This window comes from Protopterus annectens, chromosome 3.part1 (assembly GCF_019279795.1).
Source record: "Protopterus annectens isolate FY-2018-M chromosome 3.part1, PAN1.0, whole genome shotgun sequence".
Lineage (NCBI taxonomy): Eukaryota > Metazoa > Chordata > Ceratodontiformes > Protopteridae > Protopterus > Protopterus annectens.
This window is the reverse complement of record NC_056732.1, coordinates 1,705,060,647-1,705,085,834: the sequence shown is the minus strand read 5'-3', so window position 1 is coordinate 1,705,085,834 and position 25,188 is coordinate 1,705,060,647. Positions and strand designations below refer to the sequence as shown.

Genomic DNA, 25,188 nt, shown 5'->3' with positions numbered 1-25,188 from the left:
CACAACAGACCCTACTGTCCAAGGAGGTGCAGGATGTCATTTTGGAGGCCAGAAGGCCGTCTACCAGAAAAGCTTACTCCGCAAAATGGAAACGGTTTTGTGCCTGGAATGAGAAAAAGGGCCAGAATCCTACAGTACCTAGCTGAGCTGCTAAGCAGTGGACTTTCATTCTCCTCCATTAAAATCCATGCCTCAGCCATTTCTGCAGAATACAACACTGATCCACCTTTATTCTCTCACCCCCCTCTTGAGACAGTTCCTCAGAGGGGCAAAGAATATAAAACCCCCAAGGAAACAACCAGTACCTGCTTGGGATCTCAGTTTCATACTAGAAAAGCTGACCCTGCCTCCTTTTGAGCCAGCTGCCTCAAGATTTGCAATATTTGTCCTGGAAAACAGCTTTCCTTCTGGCTATCACCTCAGCTCATAGGGTATCAGAACTACAAGCCCTCATGGCTGTGCAGCCTTTTATCATATTCCATCAGGACAGAGTTTCCTTACGAACCAACCCGTCCTTTATGCCAAAGGTGGTATCCAGGGTAGCTTTGAATCAGGCTATACACTTACCTACCTTTTACCCTAACCCTCAAAACAAAGGGGAGAGACTACTACATTCCTTGGACATTCACAGACAGCTGCGTTATTATTTGGACAGAACAAAGCCTTTCAGAAAATCAGAACAGCTCTTTGTGTCCTATGCTGTAGGAGCTCAAGGGAAACCAAATTCCAAACAGACCATCTCAAAATGGATAGCCCATTGCATACGCTTTTGTTACTCTTTTCATGGGAAGACTGTACCTGCAGGCATCAGATCTCACTCCACAAGGGCCACAGCTACCTCTGCAGCTTTCCTCAGAGGAGTTCCTACCAAGGATATATTGGAAGCAGCCACTTGGAGTTCTGTGCATACCTTTTCCAAGCACTACCACCTACCATTATACTCCAAAACTAGAGCAGGCTTTGCCACAGCAGTCTTGCAGGGCATTCTGGCTCCTCCTACTCCCACCTAGTGCCTACCACCCCTTTCTTAGCTTTGGGATTCTACCCATCTGTTATGACTGCAGCTGTATGAGCGATGAACATAGTACAGTTTTGTACCTACCATAAATGTAGATGTTCGAGTGCTAATACAGCTGCAGTCCAGGTTTCCCTCCCTCCTTCCCCTCTTGGGGTGTTCTTTTATGGTGTATTTGCTTGCAACTACTGTTTTTTGATTATATTGCATTGCTTTATTACACAAATTTATGTATTGCCTTCCTTCTGGGGGCACCTGACATCTGGGGCAAGAAAAACTGAAGAAAATGGCGTTGGCTGGTTCTTTTATACCCCTGGCGCTCTGACGTCAGGGAAGAAGTGATGACAACTGACGCCGGACTTAGACTTTGGAATTCGGCCGACCGAGGACCCGCCTGACGGCAGGAGAACCCCATCTGTTATGACTGCAGCTGTATTAGCGCTCGAACATCTACATTTATGGTAGGTACAAAACTGTACTTTCAGACCCTTGTCGCATTGCATAAAAGTGCTGGATAGGTTGGTTGCTAAACAAATATGCAGAGGTGTTCCAACTACTACTGGTGCTGCAGACCTTTGGAGTATGCACTGTGACCGTTGATGTTTGAGACAGTTTAAGTATTGGATTTAGTATTTCCTTCATTCTTAATTGCTGCATTTTCACAGTTGAGCTGTAGCTTTGCAGGCACAAACACTTGCAGGATCAAGAACAGAGTGAACCAAAATAGCTGAATTGGGAGAGTGTGAAATTCAAGTCCATGGTTACGGCAAATAAGTCTTTGGAGTTGGGGGTTAGCATAATGGTTTGGATATTTACCTTACAGATATAGGGTTTATTCTCCCCTTTGGGAAGCATGGATAGGCTTAAAAAGGTCTACCTTTACTCTAATTACATTGCAGAAATCTGTAATTTCCTGCCTCTTCTTAACATGAGGTCAACAGCCAGTAAATCTAATTTTTAAAGACCAATCCCACTTATCAAAAAACCTGGATATGCTCCTGTTCTGACCCAAGTTAGTAAATAATACACAAGCAGTCATGTTGCTTTAATCTACTAGAAATCTCAGTTTGCCTTCACTGAATCATACAACTGAGATTTCGCGTTTTTATCACAAACGTTCTCTTCTGATTATAATTTTACAGCTATGTTACATTTCTACATTGATGAAAAACAGTAACAGAAGTTTTAGATAATGTATTACACTTATCTACTTCTGATTGCTTTGTATTGAAAGGAGTTCTCTCCATACATTTCAGTGTGAAAGTGTTTTTCTTCTTGTGTGTGTGTGTGTGTGTGTGTGTGTGTGTGTGTGTGTGTGTGTGTGTGTATGTGTGTATATATATATGTATATATATATATATATATATATATATATATATATATATATATATATATATATATGTGTGTATGTATATATATATATATATATATATATATATATATATATGTATATATATATATATATATATATATGTATATATATCATTTCTTGTATATGTGTGTGTGTATGTATATATATATATATATATATATATATATATATATATAGATAGATATATATATATATATATATATATATATATATATATATATATATGTGTGTGTGTGTGTATACACACACACACACACACACATATATATATATACACACACACACACACACACACACATATAAGATTTTATATATATATATATGTGTGTGTGTGTGTGTGTATGTGTGTGTATATATATATATATATATATTGTTCATAGGTTGGTACTAGGCTATCGGCCCTAGGGCCTATGCAAGCCTAGCCATAACAATTCCCTGGATATTTCTTCCCACAATATTTACTTCTCTGGACCCCTGTCTAGTAGGGTGACTGACATGATCCCCTGGGTGTATTTCCTACCTCCCATCCAATCATCAAGGTTACTTTTGAAGAGGGCTAATGAGGCGCTCTGCTTGACATGTATGGGTAATCCTATTCCAGAGTATGGGCAGCCCATGCCAGAGTATCGGGAGTCTCTGGGTCAGGAACCTATCCCTCCAGCATGTTTTGTTCATTGTGATGACAAGGTTTAGATTCCTGGAGCATGTGGTTCTGAGGGATTGGGATTTCTTTAAGTGGAGCATGTCCAACAGCTCAGTGTTTGACATGGCCTTGTATGTTAAGCAGAGATGGCCTCTGAGTAGATGATATGCCAGAGTATAGCTGGATTTTTTTTTTTTTTTAGACGGTCAGCATATGGCATTTAGGCCTGTGATTCTTTTAGTGAGGTATTTCTATGGCCTTTCCAGCTGTTGCCGATGTCTTGTGAGGTGCATACCAAACGGGGCATTATACTCTGTAATGGGTGTAATGAGGGATGAGTACAGTGGGACATTGACCTCCTTTTTTCTGGATGAAAAGCCCTTAGTGATGAGGTGTGCCACATAGAAGGATTTTCTGATGAGGTGTGCCACATAGAAGGATTTTCTGACTGTTGTGGTGATGTGGTTATCGAAAGTGAGACCACTGTCCACCTGTGTCCCTAAGTCTCTCATCACACTTTCGATGTTTAGTGTCCTGCCATCCATGTGGTAATTCATGCGTACATGTTTTTTTTTCCAAAGGGGATAACTATACATTTCTTGGCATTTAAGTTTGAGCCCATGGCTCTGGCACCAGGCATCTGTTTCTGTAAGGCCCTTTTGTAAAATATCCACATTTGGGGATTCAATAGTGGCTCCCAGTTTGCAGTCATCTGCGAACTTTGTTAGGCAGAGTCCCTTAGTGTTGGCCTGTACTTCACTCTGGTTTGCCATCTACTTCTGTGTTCCCAGGACTGAACCCTGAGGTACTCCACTTGTCACTTGTCTGGAGATGGATTTGGAGTTGGCTACTTTTATAGTCTGGGTTCTGTCAGTAAGCCAGTTGGCAACCCATCGAGTGACGTAGGGATTTATGCCCAGCTTAGTAAGTTTATCTATGATTCCAGAGTGGGGGATGGTGTTGAAGGCCATGGCCAGGTCCAGATAGGCTGTGTGGACCGCCTTACCCTCGTCCACAGCTCTGGGGACTGATTCGAAGAAGTCAGTCAGATTCAGGAGACAAGATCGGCCCTTCACAAACCTAAACTGGGTGGGGTCCAGTGTTTGAAGGTTGCCAATGTCTTTGTGTGTAAGTTCCATGATAATGCGTTCCATCCCTTGCAGATCAGGCTTGTCAGACTGATGGGACGGTAGTTCCCGGGATCCAAGGCTGATCCTCCCTTATGGAGCAGGATAACTGTAGCTGTGCGCCACTCAGTGGGCACGAAGCCTGAGGTGAGGCTATGATTAAACATAACACTTAAGTGAAGTGCCAGTTCATTTTGTAGTTCATGTAGTACACAGCCTGGGATGTCTTCTGGTGCCATGGATGCTGTATTCTTAGCTTTGGAGTGTGCAGTTTCTACCTGTGTGGCCGTGATTATTGGAATTTGGCAATCTTTTGCTATTGAGATGGGCCCTTTAGGGCATGAGAGGGGAGTGAAGTTGGCACTAAATCGATCTGCCAGGATATTGGCAATATGCTTGGGATCAGTATATTTAATGCCATTCTGTTGTAGCTCAGAGCATATCTGAGCATTGCCATTTAGATTCTTGACATAACTATAGAATACCTTGTGGTCGTCTTTGGCAATTTTATTTTCGTAACTAGCATTTGAGGATTTTATGAGGGATTTCAGCTTCTTACTGAGGCTGGTCAGGGAGTTTTTTGCATCCTGGGATTTTCCTGTTTTCTGCAACAGTTTCTTCCTTCTGTTGTATAGTTAGTTTATAGCAGGGGACCACCAGATTGGCTTCCTTGTTTTGGAGAAGAGCATCTTGGTTCTATTTGGGATGGCACGATTAATGCACGAGTGGATGTGCTCGTACAGTGCCTTAGTGTAGGATTCTGCAGTCGAACTTCCAGATCCCGTCTGCGTGGGTGTTGTGAAGTTTGTCACTTCTGACTTCAGTAGCATGAAGTTGGATTTGGAGAAGTTTTTTAATGAGGTTTTCTTACTGGGGGGGGGGGCTGGGATGTGGATGTCAAGGGTGATTTTCTTATGGTCAGACCTGACCAATGAGGGGGTGACCACTGGTGTGGAGCATCTATCTCCCATGCTGGTAATGACCAGGTCTAGGATATTGGAGCCCCTGGTGGGACAATGGATTAGTTGGTCCAGGGCGTTGGAATTTATGAATTCCAAGAACCATTGGGAAAAGGAGTTGGTACCCGAGTAGTTTTCCCAATTAATGGCAGGGTAGTTGAAATCACCCAGTATTAGGGTGTTTGATTGTATCTTAATATTTTCCAGTATGTTTAGAAAGGTGTAGTGAGACTCTTGGGGCATGGTGGGGGATCTGTAGCAAGCTACAATTTGGATTGCAGTCTTACCTAGTGTTAGTTGTACCTGGAGAATTTCAGATGCATTGTGTTGGGCAACTAGCCTGGAGGTGTGAATGTGGACACTCCTCCACCTTTAGTGTTTTGGTCTTGGTTTTGTCGCCGAAAAGTGTGGTAAGCATTGTAGCCTGGTCTTGCAGGGATGCTCTCTGGAGCCTTGAACCAGGTGTCATTTACGGCACAGTTATCTATGTTCTCCATTTTTAGGAGTGCCTCGAGAGAGTGCATTTTGAGGTTTAGACTTCTAGCATTGAGTAGCATTACCTTCAGATTTTGCATGCTGGTATCTGTTACGGTGGTGGTTTTATCCTTTGAACCTTGCCTAAAAAAGGCACTACAGGGGTGGCAAGAGCTTTAGCCAGTAACCTGAATCCCAGGGGTGACAGGTGCAGACCATCTCTGGCAAAGCATCGTGGTTTGTCGATCATGTCATCCCAGGCAGACAAATACTGGATCCCCTTTGAATGACACCAGAAGCTTAGCCAATTGTTGAAGTCAATCATTTTGTCCTTGTACTGTGGTAACATTCTGGGCGAAGGCAGGATGCTACTCAGGGCTAGGGTCATACCTGCCTGGATCACATGATACAAGAGCTCTTCCAGGACTCTCTTCATGTAGTCCAGGGAGGTACGTCTCAAGTCATTCACCCCAGCATGGACAATGACAGAGTCGTGTTTGTACTTGTGGAGTGACTTGAGTGCATGCGTTGTGGCGGATCCTGGCACCCGACAGGCAGCTGACTGTAATTTTCTCCTTGTTCAGCCTGTTGAGTGGGACATCAGTGTGCCTGAGTATAGAGTCACCTATGACTAAAGTGTTGGGTACATTGTTTTGCCTTGGGGGCTGTTGGGTGGCACACTGGTGGTGTAAGCTATGTGTCACTTTGGTTGTGACTGATGTTTTGTTTGCGTTTTGGCTTCGGAGGTCCTTGTTTCTTGGGCAGGTTAATGTTAAGGGCTTCCGCATATGTGGGTTTAGTGTTGCTTTGTGTGGGTTTTGAAGGGCTATAAGTTGCTTGAGGTGCAATGCAGGTGTTAACCTTCTCCTCTTGACTGTCTAGCACAATCTTGGCCGGAGAGAGCTTTGCTTCCAGTTTGGCTATGTAAGTGCAACTCTCGCAGGTTGTAGTGTTAGGTGGTAGGAGGAGAGGATTGTCTGTGTACATGAGGCAGTTGCCACATTGCCCCAGTATGCCCAGATTCACCAGGTGGACAGGAGAAATCACCGGAAGCTGACCCTTGGACGTGCCTGTTTAGGTGCTTTTTTTGTAAGGTTTAAGAGCTGTTTTCCCTTACCTTTGCAAGGTACTTTGCAATTGTAGGCTGTTTAGTGCCTATGATTAATTTCTCCTTATTGACTAGGAGAGTTGAGTGCTTGTATCCGTTTCAGGCTTCCTAGTGCTTTCCAGCAGGTTCTAGAGCAAGTTCTAGTCACAGGGGTTCAGATTTTAGTGCTACTACTGAGAAACCAGCTAGTTCTAAGGGAAAATTTGAAGAGCAGACTTTCTGGCACCTGGAATAGTTTAACTGTAGCCTCGCAGTGCTGCACAATGTGAAAAATGTGCAAAAACACGTGTTTTTAAGCCAGAACATTGAAAGGGATAGAAATCGGCCCAAAAAGGCTAATAAAATTACAATTTCAGAGCTGGAAACCACTCCTCTAGGGTTAGATAGGCAGTACAATGCTCACCAGTCCCACTGGTAAGCAGTAGGACTTACCTCTACCACAGCAAGGTCTGGATAGCTCTGAGCACAGAAAATAAACTCCTGAGACGAGCAAAGGCTGGGATATGGACTGGCTAGAAAAGGTGGGAAACGAGCAAACAAGACGGTATTTTTTTTTTTTGTTGCAACAGGCTAAACAATGCAATAATACAGTAAATAAACACAGAAAAGGCTAATACACTTGTGTGTAGTCCTAAACAGTAAATGCAATTAAAACTCTACAAAATTAGCAATTTAAAACTTTTTAAATGTAGCAAGGCAAGTGCACAACTGAAAAACGATATAAGAGGCAGTAACACAGCAGAATAAGTAGCTAGTCTACATATACAGAGAAGTCTATATATACAGAAAAGCAGCTAAAACACACAAGCACTTCAGATTCAGTGCAGCCTAGAGCACTTGAGTTGTAGCAATATTAAGGCAATTGCAGCTATAATAAATGCTCTAAAATATACTCGTATTTCCAAAATGTTTGAGAAGCACAGTCAGAACACAAGGAGATTCAGGCAAAAATTATTATTTTTTTTTTTTTTGAAAGGAAAAAAGGAGAAACAGAAGGCCTTCTCAAATGTTCTCTCTGTATTGGGTAGAATGAGCTAATGACACTAGACTGGGAGGAGTGTCCCAGATCAGATTTACAGTAGGGGCTGGCAACTGCAAAGCCACCAAGTATAACAGCAACACGCCAACATACTAAAACTATTAGCCTACAGACAGTAAGCACTACAGAAAGCCACAAAATCAAAGTTTTTAAACAGATAAAGGAGCAATGAGACTCTACAGAATGCTTTTAACTGCAAACAAATCAGTTACCCGTGCAGATTAGTTAATAGCAATAAAATACTCTCAAAAACTATGCAGCAGGTAATAAAAAGTGCTATATATAAATTGCTAGAAACAATAATCAGTATAAATAATCGAAAAAAACAGGATACTTGTATATCTCAGCTAGGAGTTGTAGTCAACACCTCTCCTCCACTCTGCTCAGTGTGTGTGTGTGTGTGTGTGTGATATATATATATATATATATATATATATATATATATATATATATATATATATATATATATTATATGAGAGAGAGAGAGATATATATATCTCTCTCTATATATATATATATATATATATATATATATATATATATATATTTATGTGTTTGTATATGTGTGTATGTGTGTATATATATATATATATAATGTATGTATATGTATGTATGTGTATATATATATATATATATATATATATATATATATATATATATATGTATATGTCTTTCGGCTTTTCTCGGTTAGGGGTCGCCACAGCGGAACTCCGGTCTGCTAATGATTGGCAGTAGATATTTACGTGCTGGCTTGCCGGGCCTAACGCACAATCTTCAACGAAGGAACGCCCATTTACGCATATCGCCACACAAGACGCTGTAACTGAGAATCGAACGGGCAATGTCTAACTGTGAGGCGACAGTGCTACCGCAGCACCACCACTGCAGTGTATATAGATACACATTTTATATAATATATATATAATGTGTGTGTGTGTATATACATATATATATAATGTGTGTTTATATACATATATATATAGTGTGTGTGTGTGTGTGTGTGTATATGTGTGTGTATATATATATATATATATATATATATATATATATATAATATGGGTCCCATTCTAAAGACCGAAACGCTGATTCCCCGACGCGGAAATCACCGACGCCAGATGACCGACAGGTACGTATACCGACAGGGTGATTCGCCGACAGTGGAAAGACCGACAAGGGTAATGTGCGATCGCGACCCGGTAAGTGTGCGACAGTGACGGAGGTAGGAGTGGTCAGGTAAGTGAGTTAGGGTTAGGGTGCAGGTAGGTGATGTGTACGTTAGTGTCGGAGCTTGGGCTAGGGGTGTGTAAGTGAGTTAGGGTTAGGGTGCAGGTAGGTGATGTGTACGTTGGTGTCGGAGCTTGGGCTAGGGGTGTGTAAGTGAGTTAGGGTTAGGTTGCAGGTAGGTGAAGTGTGCGATAGTATCGGACCTTAGGGTTAGGGTTTGGGTCAGGGCTAGTGTGTATGGTATGTAGTGTCGCGTGTTGTTTACGTTCCGTGTGTCGGTGGTTTGGTGTTCGGTGTTTTGCGTTGTCGGGTTTGTGTCGGGTTTGTGTGTTGTCGGTTATTTGGCGTCGGTGAGTTTTGTGTCGGGAATCGTGTCGGTGTTTAGAAGTAGACCCATATATATATATATATATATATATGTGTATAAATATATATATATATATATATATATATGTGTGTGTGTGTGTGTGTGTGTGTGTGTGTGTGTGTGTGTGTGTGTGTGTGTCTATGTATGTATATATATATATATATATATATGTATATATGTATATATGTATATGTATGTATGTGTATATATATATATATATATATATATATATATATATATATATATACACATACACATATATATGTATATATATATATATATATATATATATATATATATATATATATATATATATGTTTTTTTTGTTTTCGTTTTTCTTTGCTTATTTGTTGTATTGAATGGAGGGTTTTCTCCCCGAGCCTCTGCTGAAAATGGACTTTAATCTCACAATTGTAAAATAAATAAAATACAAATTACGGCTCCAAGAATTAATAATCCCTTGTCAGCAAATACAAAAAAAGAAATAAAACAAAGTGACTACACCCAGCTTACCATTTATATTTAGAGCAACTCGTACATCACATGTCAACAGAAGAGGAGCGTAATAAATAACAAACCAATCACCAAAAATGAAAACATAAAGTATTTGAAAGTAGCCATAAAATCAAAATAAAAAAATAATTAAAATCTAAAATTTATAAAGAATGAATGTCATCTCCTGCGATGCTGTATCTAAACACGTTTTATATACAGATGAATAGCATTTGTTTTAATTTTGTAGTTATTGATATTGTGAAGCCTAGTATACGACAGGGAGGCATAACATTATTTAGACTACAGAGATCAAGTGGATCATTAAGCTGAGGGCAGGTCAAGGTAGAGGCTTGAATGAAAAAGTGTCGTTTTAAGACCAATTTTGAAGGGGCATAGTTGAAGGAGATGCAGTTAAGTTTTATAAATATATATATATATTTTATTTATTACGCTGCTGTTCTTTTGAAATTTGATTGGTTTACAATGTATGAGTTGCTCTAAATGAGTGGTAGGTTGGATGTGTTTTGTAATGGTCTAATGAAGCTTTAATGTGAAAGCGCTTACCAGTGTTTATATTATCCAGTGCATTTATTTTATATTTTGAATTAAATTGAAGTTTTATGGTTCCTTTGACCATGTTTTATTCCTCTGTCACTTTGTTTTATTTCTAAAATTACTGGATAATTTATTATTTTATCACCTATGAAGATGTTATAAGCATGCCCTGCCCTTAACTTCAGAGCAGTGATGCGAAGTACACACAAAACAGTTTGTATGTGCTGTGTTTATGGGAGCTCAGAATTTTAAGAGACTTACAAAGGGACACCGAAGGGGTGTGCTCTAAGGCCATTCCACCTATGGATGTACATCTTCTAGAAGATTAGCTGATATTTTGTAGTTGCACACCTGTTACAATATAACTGCACGAGATTCTCATTTAGTACTTTTGTACCTGAGAATTTGGGTAGAACTTCTGTGGCTCAGAGAGGCTTGCCTTTAGTAGGTTTTGTGTTGTGCTGTTTTGGATGTGATAAGATTCATCTTTACATTGAGCAGGTGCTGATGTCAGGATTTTATGGATCTGCAGAATTATTAGTGGCTCCACTTGGGTTTAGAGCCAGGGCTCCAGTATTGAAGTCCAATGAACCCAGAAGCTTTGGTAGAATTAAATGTTCGGGTTTCTCTTTTTAATGTCTTTGGATAAAAGGTAAAAGTAGTACAAATGTGTCATTGATTCGTATCTAACTTTCACCACAAATGATACGTTTTGGATGGTACATATAGCCACTTGGCCTTTATTTTTGGTTGGGCTTGTGTTTAATAATATACAAGAGGTTTGAATCCCATCATATTTATTCTTTACATCTTGGACATCATTTTGGCACATTTTTGTATGTTAGGGTGTAGGTCATTACACATTAATTTTTTTTTTCTTTAATATCTTCCTGTAGTATGTCAGAGGAAGAGAATGCAGATGGAGTAGCATTGGAAGTTTATAATATTCCTGATGACGTGCATGATGATCTTCTGGTCCTATATTTTGAAAATAAGCGTCGTTCAAGTGGAGGCAGGCTGACGTCATTACAACGACATGGTAACAGTGCTATCTTGATATATGAAAACCCTGAAGGTATGTCTCTCTTAATCACTTTTATAAATATGTAAATGGATGCAGTTCAGACTGTAGATAAATGTTTTTGTGCAAGTGGCAAGTTAGGGTTACAGTAAAGGTTAGGTAAGTGGGATAGTTTCATGTTCTGCATATTTTTGGTGCGTCTGTCTTGTGTAATAGCAGTAGTGTTACGGAAAGGGTTTTTTAAAGTTAAGGGTTTTTTAAGGTAAGGTGTAGGTTAGGGTTGGTAATGCATGATGTTAAGTTGTCTATCTCGCCTTCATTCTTGCTGGATGGGTTCGGAGCCGACCTCGGCTCCGACTCGGCCACTCTAAAGCTCGAGAGTTGGTTCCACCGGCTCGAGGCTCCCCTTATATCCCACAATGCTAGGCGAGAGTTACCTCAGATCTCGTTTGCCGCTACAGCTTCGAGGTTGGTTGTTCTAGCGGTTCCTGGTGAGTTTAAGCTTTTTCTATTAAAAGTTACTCTTTTTCCCCCTTTTTTAGTTTAATTATTATTAAATTAGTGTAGTTCATTGAACTTTATCCCCGACCTAATTTTTTCCCGTTTTTTGTTTAAAAGAACTTTTAGTTCTTCCCTTGGGCCTTGGGCCTTCCCTTCCCTAGGGAGTGTTTGTGTAGTTAAACTACTGTTTATTGTACTTGTTTGTACTTATTTTTTTTTTTTAGTATTTTTACTAAAGTAATTTTTTGACAGGGTATAACTGGTGTGTTTGAGTGTGTGTTTGTGTTCACCAGTTAGGCTATGTCTAAAGAAGCAAAGGTGTCCGGATTCAAGAAGTGTGATGCGTGCTGTCAGAAAATGTCTCTGACAGACGCTCACACTTCTTGTGTCTATTGTCTGGGGCCTTTGCACCTGCAGGGCTCCTGTGCTGTTTGCCATGGCTTCAGCCCCAGGGTCCTGCAGGAAAGAAAAAACAAGCTTATTCTGAGAGGCTTGTTGAAGCCTGAGGATTCCCTGTCTGTCTCAACAGGGAAGCCCTCCAAGGCATCGAGGTCTTCGGCTCCGGCTTCTGAGCCGAGACCTCAGGTTGTTCAACCTTTGCCTTTATCGGCTCCGGCTGGAGCCGATAAGACTCAGTCCACAGTTTCTGTGGCTTCCTCCGCTTCGGCTGGAGCCGAGGTTATCGAGGTACCTGTGTCGGCTCCGACAAAATCTTCGGAGCCGACAACCAGAAAGAGGTCTAGGTCACCTTCTCTTGGCTCTGTTCATTCGGCTCCAGGATCTCCCCTGCTGTCTGAACGGAGCCAAAGGTCTCATTCCTCTAGGTCATCGAGGCTGTCCGATCATGACCTTCAGAGGGTGGTGAGTCGACTACTCAAGTCTGAGGCACTAGCCCAGATGCTTCAGAGCCCGACTCATCAGTCGGTGCCTGCCCCGGTCCATCAACTCTTTCCTCCTTCGACTCTCTTGAGTTCGGAGCCGGGTCGTGTCGGAACCGAGACTGTGGTCACCTCGGAGCCGAGACAATTGTCTTCGGCTCCGTCGTCGGCTCCGTTTTCTTCCATGGAGGAATCTCGGCGCCGGACTTCCCTCGTCGGCTCCGAGGGGGTGAGTGGCATCGGACCCTTGTCCGACCCCCCTCTCCCTCTCGGTGCTTCGGCGCTGGTGAGTTCGGCTCCGACATCGGCCTCGGAGCCATCACTGTCGGTGCCGAGGGGGGTCCTTAGCTCCTCGGAGCGGGGACCTCTGGCTCTGCCTGACAGGGGTGCTTTCGAGGTCATGCGGAGTGTTAGAGCCTGGCTCTACTCCACAGTCGGCTCCGTCAGCCCCTCCCTCTATGCTGCCTCAGGGTAAATCGACTCACTCCCTCATCCCGGACCGCAGAGAGCCAACTCCTCAGGAGCTCCCTTTGGGGATTTCATCCTCTTCCGTGGCCTCTCCTGATTTGGCAGAAGAGCCCCCTCGGAAGAGGAAGTGCAAGAGGAAGCACATTGACTCACCTGAGTCTATCACTTCCGACACAGATCTGGATGATTCTGAGGGTTCCCCCCGTTCCCCTTCTGAAGATGTCTCTTTTGCAGACATTCTGGAGATCCTTAAACAGAGGGGAAATTGGCCAGCCCTCAACCCTTCGGAGGACGAATCTGTGTATCTTGAGGCGTTTGGCTCTCGTCCTTCCACCTCCTGGGTGTCCCCCCCCTTCGACCCCCTCATGCAGGTGGTTGCTAAAAAGGCATGGACGGCTCCTGATTCAGTGGACCCCACTCCCAGGAGACCCTCCAAATTCATCACAGCTCCATCAGACAAGGAATTTTTATCAAAAGGAGTCTCTGTGGATGCTATGGTGGTAGCTGCCGCCACAAAGAAGGAACTGGCTGATCCTTCAGTGCCTGTCCATCCACCTAACAAGGAATCTAGGTCCATGGATAGGTGCAAGCGGATGTTCTCCTCAGCGACATTTACTATGCGTTTAAGCTGAATTACCTGTGCCATTTCACTCGTCTTCAAAGGGACTTGATCAAAGAAGCGAGTGAAATGCTGAAGGACCCTACAGCTGCGGGTTTCCAAGAGAAAATGAACATGCAGCTGGCTATCCTTAATTCTATTTCCAACTCCTCCATGCGCCTCCTCTCTTATGCGGCCGATGGAGCGAGCAGAGCCGCAGGAACAGGGGTAGCCTTACGTAGGCACGCCTGGATGCGGCTATGCAATTTTGGAACCTTTCAAGGCGTCTTTCACGAACTTCCCTTTTGATGGATCATCTCTTTTTGGTCCACAAGTGAAAGAAACCCTGACTAGGTGCGAGACTGATGGCAAGACCCTTTCTGCCGTCGGAGTCCGTTTTCTACTCCTTCTAGGCCTTACCCCAAAGGCCAGAAGGGGAAAGATGTGGTTCCGTAAACAATCCCAAGGGGCTTCGCCTGACGACAGAGTCGGTTCCCGCCAGAGGCAGAGGGGAACAACAATGGTAGACGCCCTAGAGGCAGAGGGGGTCCGCAGAACCAGGGCAATCGAGAAACGTTCTCCGATAAGCCCTTTCAGCATCCCTGAGGTGTTGCCCGACTGCCCATCTTCGGAGGCAGTCGGGGGAAGATTGTCACTGTACCCAGAAGCCTGGCTATCCTTGACACAAGACAAATGGGTACAGTCCATCATTTCCGAAGGCTATTCTATCCCCTTTCTTCGTTTTCCAAATCAGTCAAAAATTTCCCTTCCAGATGTCCCACCCGCTCAAAGGGATTTAGCAGCTTTGGAAATTTCAAAACTGCTTGCAAAAGAGCTATTCAGCCAGTGCCAGCAGACCAACTAGGATCCGGAATCTACTCAAGGTTCTTTTTAGTTCCAAAGAAAACAGGGGACTGGAGACCAATTTTGGATCTCAGTATCTTGAACAGATCGGTCAAGAAAACAAGATTTCGGATGGTCACGCTGCAATCCATTCTTCCCCTATTGGGAAAAGGAAACTGGATGTGCTCTATAGACCTTCAGGACGCGTACTATCACATAAAAATGAACAGGCGCTCCAGAAGATTCCTCCACTTCAGGCTGGGAACCAGTCATTTTCAATTCAGGGCCCTGCCCTTTGGTCTCACCACTGCCCCCCGGGTGTTTACCAAATGCATGGCAGTGGTAGCTTCTCACCTGAGACGACAAGGATTCCAGGTGTTTCCATATTTGGACGACTGGCTCCTCACAGCTCCCACCAAGCATCTCCTTCTGATGGCCAGAGATTACACTTTTCGCTTCTGTCAAAAACTGGGTATCTCAATAAATTGCGAAAAGTCTGTTTTGTCGCCTTGTCGTACTATTACCTTCATAGGCGCAAAATTAGATACTGTAAACATGTCTGCAACACTAACGAACCAAAGGATATCAGACATTCAGAAATTGGTATCACTACTTCTCAGCAACAACAGAGCCAAAGCCAGGTTAGTTCTAAAGGTGTTGGGAATCATGGCAGCGGCCATACCCCTCCTTCCATTGGCCAGATACCACATGCGGATCCTTCAGTGGATGCTTTTTTCTCAATGGTCATACCAGGAACTTCCAATGTCTCACACCATTATGATCACGCAAGCGTGCAAAAAGCATCTCATGTGGTGGATGTCTTCCCCCCAGCTCCTGTTGGGGAGACCATTTGTTCCACCTCCTCCGGTTGCTACTCTGACAACGGATGCCTCCCTGATCGGGTGGGGGGGGCATTATCAGGGCAGGACAGTCCAGGGCACATGGCAACCAAACGAATGCCACTTGCACATAAATGTTCTGGAGATGAGAGCAGTGCTTTTAGCGTTGCAAGCCCTTCAACACTCTCTTCCCTTGGGAACGATTGCAATCCAGACAGACAATATGTCTGTAGTGTGGTACATCAACAAACAAGGCGGAACCAGATCATACCCCCTGTGTCGAGAAGCACTCAGACTGTGGCAATGGGCGATTTCTTCTCAGCGTTTTCTGATAGCAACGCACATCCCCGGGAAGTCCAATCACATTGCGGACAAGTTGAGCAGAGCTATTCTCATGCCTCACGAGTGGTCTCTGAAAGACTCCGTAGTGAGAGAGATTTTTCTCAAGTGGGGTCAGCCTTGCTGCGATCTTTTTGCTACTCCCCAAAACAGCAAGTGCAGAGAATACTTCACTCTATTCCCCTTACCAGGCCAACCCAGCAGGGACGCGCTAGTCCAAGTTTGGCCCCGGGGACTTCTGTATGCATTTCCCCCCTTCCCACTGATCTCTCAAGTAATACAGAAAGCTATCGCTCAGAAGGGCCTCATTGATCCTCATTGCTCCTTACTGGCCTCGACAAGTGTGGTTCCCCTTTCTGCATCGATTTCTTTTGGAGCGACCGTGGAATCTGGACCTAGTTCCAGATCTTTTGATCCATCAGTCGGGTCAGTTTCATCGCTCCCTCCCATCTCTGAACCTCACTGCTTGGTTCCTCCACTTCCAACCGTAGCCAGGCTTCCTCAATTATCTCACTCTGTTAGAGATATTTTGATAGCTTCCCATAAATCTTCCACTCGAAAGATTTATTTGAGTAAGTGGAAACGATTTTCATATTGGGCACAAGGAAAGGACATAGACCCTTTCACCGCTTCCATCCAACTAGTCCTCGATTTTCTTGCTGAACTCTTCCATGCAGGTTCATCTCCATCTACTCTTAAGGTTCAATTGGCAGCTATTTCTAATTTCCATGTGGGCATTTCTGAATCCGCCCTAATGTCCCACAAACTCTGCAAAGCCTTTTTGAAAGGAGTTTTTCTTCTCAGACCTCCTGTAAGAAATCCTCCTTCTCCTTGGGACCTAAATTTAGTTCTTGCTTCTTTGATTCTTTCCCCTTTCGAACCTGCAGCTTCATGTTCCTTAAAGTTATTATCATGGAAAACTCTCTTTCTGGTGGCTATCACATCAGCTAGAAGAATTTCAGAACTTCAAGCACTCAGTTGTCGTTCTCCTTACCTTGTGTTCCATAAGGACAGAGTTTCTTTACGAACTAACCCGTCCTTTTTGCCTAAGGTGGTTTCAACATCAAACCTAAACCAATGCATTGACCTCCCTGTCTTTTTCCCGGAGTATTCAAATAGGTCTGAACAAAAATTACACTGTCTGGATGTTCATCGTCAATTAAGGTACTACTTGGACAGGACGAAACAATTCAGAAAATCTGATCAGCTGTTTGTCTCCTATGCGGAAAGCAGAAAGGGACTTCCAGTTTCAAAGGTATCTTTATCCAGATGGCTAACATCTCTGATTACCCTTGTTTATGAGATTAGACACAAAAAATTGCCTAATAAGCCTAAAGCCCATTCCACCAGAGCTTTGGCTACTTCTCTAGCCTTCCAAGACAGACTGCCTATTGACACCATTTGTGCAGCGGCTACTTGGGCTACTCCTCACACTTTTATTTCCCATTATAAGTTGGATTTAGCTTCTAGGCATAGAGCTAATTTTGGTTCCACTGTTCTCAGGAGTCTGTTCCGTTAGGCCACCCGGGACAAGGTGCTAGGGACGCGGTCCCATCCAGCAAGAATGAAGGCAAGATAGACAACTTAACATATAGAAGTTATGTTCTTACCATAACGTTCCATGTTAGTTGTCTTCTTCTCGCCTTCTTCTTGCGTCCCACCCTCCTTCCCCCTGGCCTGGACAGACCTAGAGGAGTTGTGATCGTGACCTCTCTTTCTACCACCTCTTTCTTAGCTATATGCTATTATGCATATTTCTTGTTTCAGAATGTAGGTCACCCTTCTTCTTCCTGTTGTTAGAGGTGGATTCTTTTTTTTTTCACAGTTATACTGTTTCTGTTATAAGCTGGGGTTAGCTTACAAACGAGATCTGAGGTAACTCTCGCCTAGCATTGTGGGATATAAGGGGAGCCTCGAGCCGGTGGAACCAACTCTCGAGCTTTAGAGTGGCAGTCGGGCAGGTCGGCTCCGAACCCATCCAGCAAGAAGAAGGCGAGAAGAAGACAACTAACATGGAACGTTATGGTAAGAACATAACTTCTATTTAATTCTAACCCTGCACTTCTCCCTAAAACCCTTTCCATAACAGTACCACTTTTCAGAGGGGCCATGGCCTGTAGTATTGCTATGGTTTTAGGGTACTTTGTATTTTTGTAATTTGTTGAATTTGTAGTGTAAAGTGATCATAAAAGTATAGTGTTGTTTGTTCTGTGAAAATTTTGTGTTTTGTCAGTATTTTGAGTGTCTGGACTTTGAATCGTGTACATTATGAATTCAGTATTTGTGTCTACATTTTAATGTGTCCACATGTTAAACTGTCATCAGTTACCACACAGCATATCTGTCACTTGTCTTGTTTTACAAGTGAAGATAAACAGGCAGGGTAGTTCGTTTTATATGCTTTATTAAACAGAAACACATCCAGGAAGGATAGCAGCAGTACAAAATATAGTTTTAAACAGCCATGCATGCTTGCATCTCAACAACTTACTACAAAATTGCAGTCTGGCTCACACATGCTCATTATTTATACATGCACACGCCCCTAGAAAGCAAGGTATACATACATATTGCTCTACAGTCTCCATCTTTAATGAACTGCTCACGATATAATGACATTTGAAAAGAGATATGCAACTGTACAGATAATAAGAAATAGATGCAACATCCACGTTGTGTCCAAGTTGCCTTGTATCTGGAACATGGTCTAGAAATGCGACCTGATCTAGTGATGTAGCAATCTGTTTTAGGAGTTTTCAAGATTCTTCTCAAGAACAGAGATATTTACTAGAAAGTCCTCTGGAATGCGAGATAACTCACTCTGAGATCTTTTTTGCAGGTATAATACTGCAGTACAGGCTTGGATACCGGGACCAAATGTTTCCGGTTCTGCGTAAATTCTGCTCTTTGCCATTTCACAATGTACGAGCTCGGCTCTGTACATACACTTTTCATGACTCCAGTCTGATCAAAACCTGTTGTCTGCATCCTCACGATCTCCTTTTCTCATAATAAATTATATTTGCTGGCTTTATCATAATAGGACTGGGGATAAGTGCTTCTTCAACAGATGGGCTTTCACTGATCTGTTGTTCTTGACACATGCAACCAAGAATTTGCTACTGATTGGTAGTGTAGTTCTGGTTTGCCTTGACAGATGTCTCTGTGCAGGTGAACCAAGATGTTTATCACGAGGAACATTTCTGAGATTCAAGGGATTTAAGAAAACATTGCTATTGTCTTGTTTTGACTTCTCTAGTAATTGTTTCGCACTTTGAACTGCATGTTCTGCCAAACCATTTGACTGTGTATACTCAAGAGATACTCATCACATGAGTAGAATCCCACTCTTCTGCAAGTCGTTTGAAACGGTTGGATTGTAAACTGTGTACCATTGACAGAAATAACTTTGTGCAGACTCAGCCACGGTGGTCCAGGAATCTGGTTGACTGAAGTAGTTCTTTCTGTTGATGTGGCTTAGTACTATTACATACTGAACAATATGAAAGTACTCTCTCAGTATCCCGTGACATAGAAGGCCAAAATATTAATCCTTGCACCCTTCTTTTGGTAGAATTGGCTCCTGGGTAGCCACGATGCAAAATAGTAATATACTCTTGTTGCAAGGACTTTGGAACAGTCACTTTTGGACCTTTCATGATGATACTATTGTCAAACAAAATCTCATCTCTGTATAGAAAGTGTGGTTGCAAGTCAACTGGTAAGCAAGATTGTTTTGATGGCCATCTTGACTGATAAAGTGAATAAGTTTCTGAACCACTGGATCTGAGGCTGTATGATTTCTAAGTTCATCAAGACATGTGGAAGAAAAATTTCTTTCTTCCATGACTTCAAAATCAAGCTTCTCATTTTCATGCTGTTCAGTGGTATTTCTGGGTGATCTGGATAATGTATTAGCAAGGTAAAGAAGCTTGCTTTTTGTGTAGACAAGATTGAAATTATACTTGTGCAATTTCAGCATCATGCGTTGCAATCTGGCAGGAGCTGTATGCATATGCTTTCTCAAAATAGTGACTAGAGGTTGGTGATCTGTTTCAATCTGGATAGATCTACCATAAATAAAACTTTGAATATGCAAACAAAATTGCCAAGAGCTCTTTCTGTATCTAGGCATACTGCATTTCAGTTTGGGTTAGAGTTCTGGATGCATAGCCTACTGGTCTACCCTCTGGAAGAATGACTGCACCAAGACCAAACTTTGAAGCATCACAAGAAACTGGTTTGTGAACATCATAGTATCTGCGAGTTGATGGACTGGCAGCTCTCTGTTTCAGGACATCAGATGCTCTTTTTGGTGTTGCTCTGACCATAACCCAAGGTGCATGTTTGTGTCAACTCTCTGAGCAGTGCTAAAAGTTGGATCAAATCTGGAATGAACTTGCCTAGATAACCATGCCAAGAAAACGTTGTGGGGCTTAAACACTGTCTGGAGCTGGCATCTCAAGAATAGCAGTTTGGTTGGAAGGAACTGGCCGTAAGCCTGAACTGGTAAATAAAAGGCCAACATGAGTAACTTCTTGTAGCCTGAATTTGCACTTCTAAGGATTCAGGTTAAGATTTACTTCACAAGCTCTTTCCAGAACTTTCTTCAAGTTTCTGTCGTGCTCAGCTTCACCAGTATCTCCTACTAGAATATAATCTACTATAATAGTACACGTTTACCCAGACAAAATGTGTTCTGTTGCATGCTGGAAAACTTTAACTAGGAGAATTTATCCCAAATGGCATTCTCAAAAATCTGTACCTGCCGAAAGGAGTGCTGAAAGTAGTTACCAATGAAGATTTTCAGTCAAGTAGTGTTTGCCAAAGTTAACTCACTGCATGTAAGACAGAAAAAAAACAGCTGCATTTGGCATAAGAGCAGCGACTTCGACTGTAAACATTGGATGATGAAGTCTTTTCAGTGTTTTGTTCAAATCTTGTTAATCCGTACGTATTCTGATATCATCTGAGCTTTCCTTATGAGCTACAAACATAGAAGATGCCCATTCAGTAAGCTCATCAACTGGACAAATTGCACCTCGCTGCACCATTTTATCCAGCTCTGCTTTAAAGATCAGTGTAGATAGAGAAAATAGACTGGGCAAAATTAGAACAGTAGTCTTTCAAGCTAAAATTATGGGTTTTTTTATTAAATGAACCATTTTCAAACTGTTTTCTGAGGCCTAATAATGACCGTACATGCCTTTTGACCGCATAAAATTGCACATCCTAGTTGTTCCCAGCAGAGTAACATGAAAACACTACTGAACCTTCATTTTGAATTTTTTCACCCCCCATAAGCAACAAGCTTTGCAGACTTTGCCAAATCAAGCTTCTCACCAGCATATACTCTAGCAAATGTTTCTGTTGACACAACATTGCACTATGAACCTGTGTCATGTTTGAGCTCTGTGGGTCTTCTGTTTATCCAAATGGTACAAAATACTTTGCCCATAAATCTACTGCATTGACTTTCATTAAGCACTCTCGCACCATCAGCATAAAAAGTAGGGTCACATCATTCTAATTGATAACTTGTCTCTTGTTTTTTTTTTTTTTTTCCATAAAGAATGAACCCCTTTTGATTTACAAAATATTTGAAAATTATTCCACTTTTTACGTCTGTTTAACAATCAGTAAAAACTAAATGAAAACTCCAGCCAAGCTAGAACTTCCAATGAGTGACCTCCCAAACCTCTTTTAACAGAGGCATATGGGATATATGCAAATGACCCTGATGAACATCAGGTGTTTCAGCTATATGGCGATTCTGATTGCCCATGACTTTTACGTTTGAAGTCATTTTAAATTGTTTTAATTTGTTAGTTGGGATATTTGCAGTCACCCTAATGATAATGGACATCAACTGGGTATAACAGCCCTGTGTTTCTTATGCTTAGTCAAACACTCTGCTTGTGCTATGCTGATGAGTTCATAACAAGGCCGAAATATGCATATCCATAGCTAGTGGGGTTTGGCTTTATTAGCCTGAAATTGTCCTTTGAAACGACTTCAAACATAAGTCGTGGGCAATCAGAATCTCCATATAGCTGAAACACCGGATGTTCATAAGGGTCATATGCCCCTGTTACAGGAGGTTTGGGAGGTCACTCATTGGAAGTTCTAGTTTGGCTTGAGTTTTCATTTAGTTTTTACCGTTTACGTCTGTGGCATTGCTGACGAAAAGCTAAGCACTTTTCTCGATTTTTGATTACCATCACAATTACGACAGCAGACTATAAGGATAGGTGAGCATGTGCTCTCACTCTTTATGCTTGTTTGCTGACTCACCCTTGTGCTTTACTGAGACTGTGCACACTCTGGAATTTGCTAGAAAGCTTCGGGGTTTACCAATGACTGTTGCAGGGTGCACAGTTGCTGCCGTGTCCTTGGGCCTGTTTCTATTAACCACACTCTGCATATTAACATTAGCTTTAGAAGATACTGGAAGCGTGCAGTTCTCATTTATTAAGCATGTTTGTGTGCTTTTCTGTAAGCTCATATATCTGACAAATCTCAATGACCTTATTCAAAGTTAAATCACTGTCACAAAGCAAAATCTTTCTCATGGCATCATCTTTAATACCACACACAAGTCTGTCTTTTATCAACTCATCCCTTAAATCACCAGAGCTGTACGCTTTAGCCTTGTTACTCAAATCGGTTAAATATGCTGCTAAACTTTCATAAGACTTTTGATTCTTGTATAAAATAAGTGCCTTTGCATTGCAATGTTCGTTTGGGGGTTACACATTTCTCTAAATTTATGTTTTAATCACTCAGGGTCTTCCCTTGACTCAGCCGGTACCATTTATATGACTGTTTCCTTATCTCCTGCAAATACAGTAAGTGCAAAAACAACTGAATGCTCTTTTAATGGCTTCTGAACCAGCTAAATTAAGCATAATAAATGCCTTTGTACAGTCGTCTTTATCAGAAAATGCAGCTTGTATAAAAATATACTCTTGCTCAAACACACTCCAATTCTCTGCAATATTATCAAATAGAAGAGGACCTGGTTTCAAAATCAGTTTGCCATGCCAATAAAGTATGCCCAAACACACTGAAAATATGGTCCTTGTAATTGTATACGAACATGTACTCACAGTCAGTACTTGGTAATAACATTCAAATGAACAGTAAACTCTTTTAAATACTGTACTTTGCAAAATATGCTTTGTAATTGCTGTATTTTGTGAAATAAATATTCTGTAATACTGCACAAACTTAAGAACACTTCATATACTTGGATAACTTGAATAGCTTTAATGCGAAAAAATAGCTCATGGTGAAAAAATGCAGTCCTTCTCCTTATTTTGTGCAATTATCTGTAGTTCAAATATTTTCATCAATATGTCGCAGTTTTGGAAAATTTAACTACAAATGTGTTTAGCTTTCTTTTTCTTTTTTTTTTTTTCCCCCCCTCAAATTTTTTTATTTTTCAAATACAGGTGAATAAATTCCATAGTATTTGTATAGAACATCTTCAGTAACTATGTACACTATTTACATCAGCCTGACACTATAACAGAGCTCAATATATAGAGTTACACTCCGATAACTGGTTGTTATACATATAAAAGTATCTGTTCAGTTATTGTAAAGTGTCAATAAGACTTTTTTCCATGGAGTGTTAATACATGGCTTAGGATGAATCCTTAATTCTTTAATTTTAATTTCTAACAATGCTGTGTTCAATAGGCTGTAGAAGTCTTCCAAAGTCGGTTTTGTGTTTGTATTCCATGTTCTTGTTGTACACTTCCTTGAGATTGCAAGTATTGTCCAAACTAGTTACATATTTGACTCGTTCAAATGAGAACCTTTGTACACATTTAATAATTAATTCTAGAGCTTTAGATAAGTTAAAAGATTCATTAAATAAAGCTTGTAAAAAGTTTAATACCGTTTCAAAATGGCTTAATTTTAACACAGCATTTTCCAATCTGCATTGTGTATTTGCTCACACCTCCAACATATTCCCTTTGTGGAAGAATTAATTTTAGTAATTCTATCTGGAGTTAATGCTCTGTGCAAGCATTTCCAATTAAAACCTTTCCAGTATTGTGTAAAGAAAGTATGTTTTATTGATGATAAAATATTTGATTTAATTTCTTCAGTTAGCTGTAATGAGTGTCCTTTTGTTATACAATTCCAATATGAGGATTTGGGTGTTTTTATAATTTATTAATATCTTGTAAGTTTTCGAAATACTGTTTCCATGTCATAATCATTATGTAGGATTTCATATAGGTATTTCGTAAGTTTAGGTATTTCTTTAAATGAAGATTTACTAATTATTCTGCATAAATCTTGCAAATACGTCTGAAAGCTTTGCATAGTTGTCTAATCTTGTGGTGGAATTTTGTATGTTTCTATTGTTTGCATATCCAGAACTTTTAGTTCTTTGATGCATTGAAACCAAGAAACAAATCCTGTCTGTTCTCATGACTTATTTCTCTGTGTATTTTATGTGGCTAGCTCTTTTGGAATTATGAATGGTGTTAAAAGATCAAACCAGATTTTTAAATTTATATTTGCATTAATTTCCTAAATGAGTCAGTGTTATAATTAATCGTATGAGTTTTAGTGGGCTTAGTTACGTTATATTGCATACTAATATGTATGGGCCATGGCAAATTGTTTTTATCTGTTTGAAATTTTTTGTAATTCAAATTCATTTATTGATATTACAGTTAGTAATTCTTTGCAATTTGCAGAATACTTTGGATTTAACCATTCTGAGATTGTTTCAGATATTGATGCTTTCATATATGAACGTTTAATCCTCCGTGTTTCCCTGGTCTGATATGATGTATTTAAGCTATTCTGTTTCTTTTTGGGAAACCATAAAAATTTTATTAGGCATGAGTTTATTTCTTTGAGTATATTCCTTTCTGGTAACAGTTGTATTGCCAAAGCTATGTATAGAATATTTGGTAGTAATACAGTTGTGTCTGTCTTCAAATAGTAATATAATGTTCCACTTTTCCATAGAGATTTTAATTGCATTGATGAGGATGATGTAGGTTTTTGAGACCAATTCATTATTATTCTTGCATAACTCAATTCCTAGATATTTTAAGGTAGATTCTTGTTTCCCTATAATGCGATTCCCCTTCGTCTGCAATTCCTTTTTATTTAAATATTTAAATATTGATTTATTGAAAAGGAGTCCTGAAGTCCTTTAAAATGTGTCCATTAAAATATCTAATTCTTCTAATGTCTCTCTTTTTTGTATTGGATAATGTTAATATGTCCTCAGCAAAGAGCATTACTTTAGAACTGTATTCATAAACATCTACTACTTTGATTTTTGTAAT

General features: G+C 41.0%; 1 protein-coding gene across 1 annotated transcript in view; it reads left to right on the top strand.

Annotated features, from left to right (window-relative positions):
• PARP10 (poly(ADP-ribose) polymerase family member 10) overlaps positions 1-25,188 on the top strand; it is a 1,579,412-nt gene that overhangs the window by 55,413 nt on the left and 1,498,811 nt on the right. Inside the window, exon 2 of the mRNA XM_044067716.1 lies at positions 11,275-11,453. Coding sequence (XP_043923651.1) covers positions 11,276-11,453 — 178 coding nt within the window. The 5' untranslated portion in view covers position 11,275. The remainder of the gene's footprint in view (positions 1-11,274; positions 11,454-25,188) is intronic.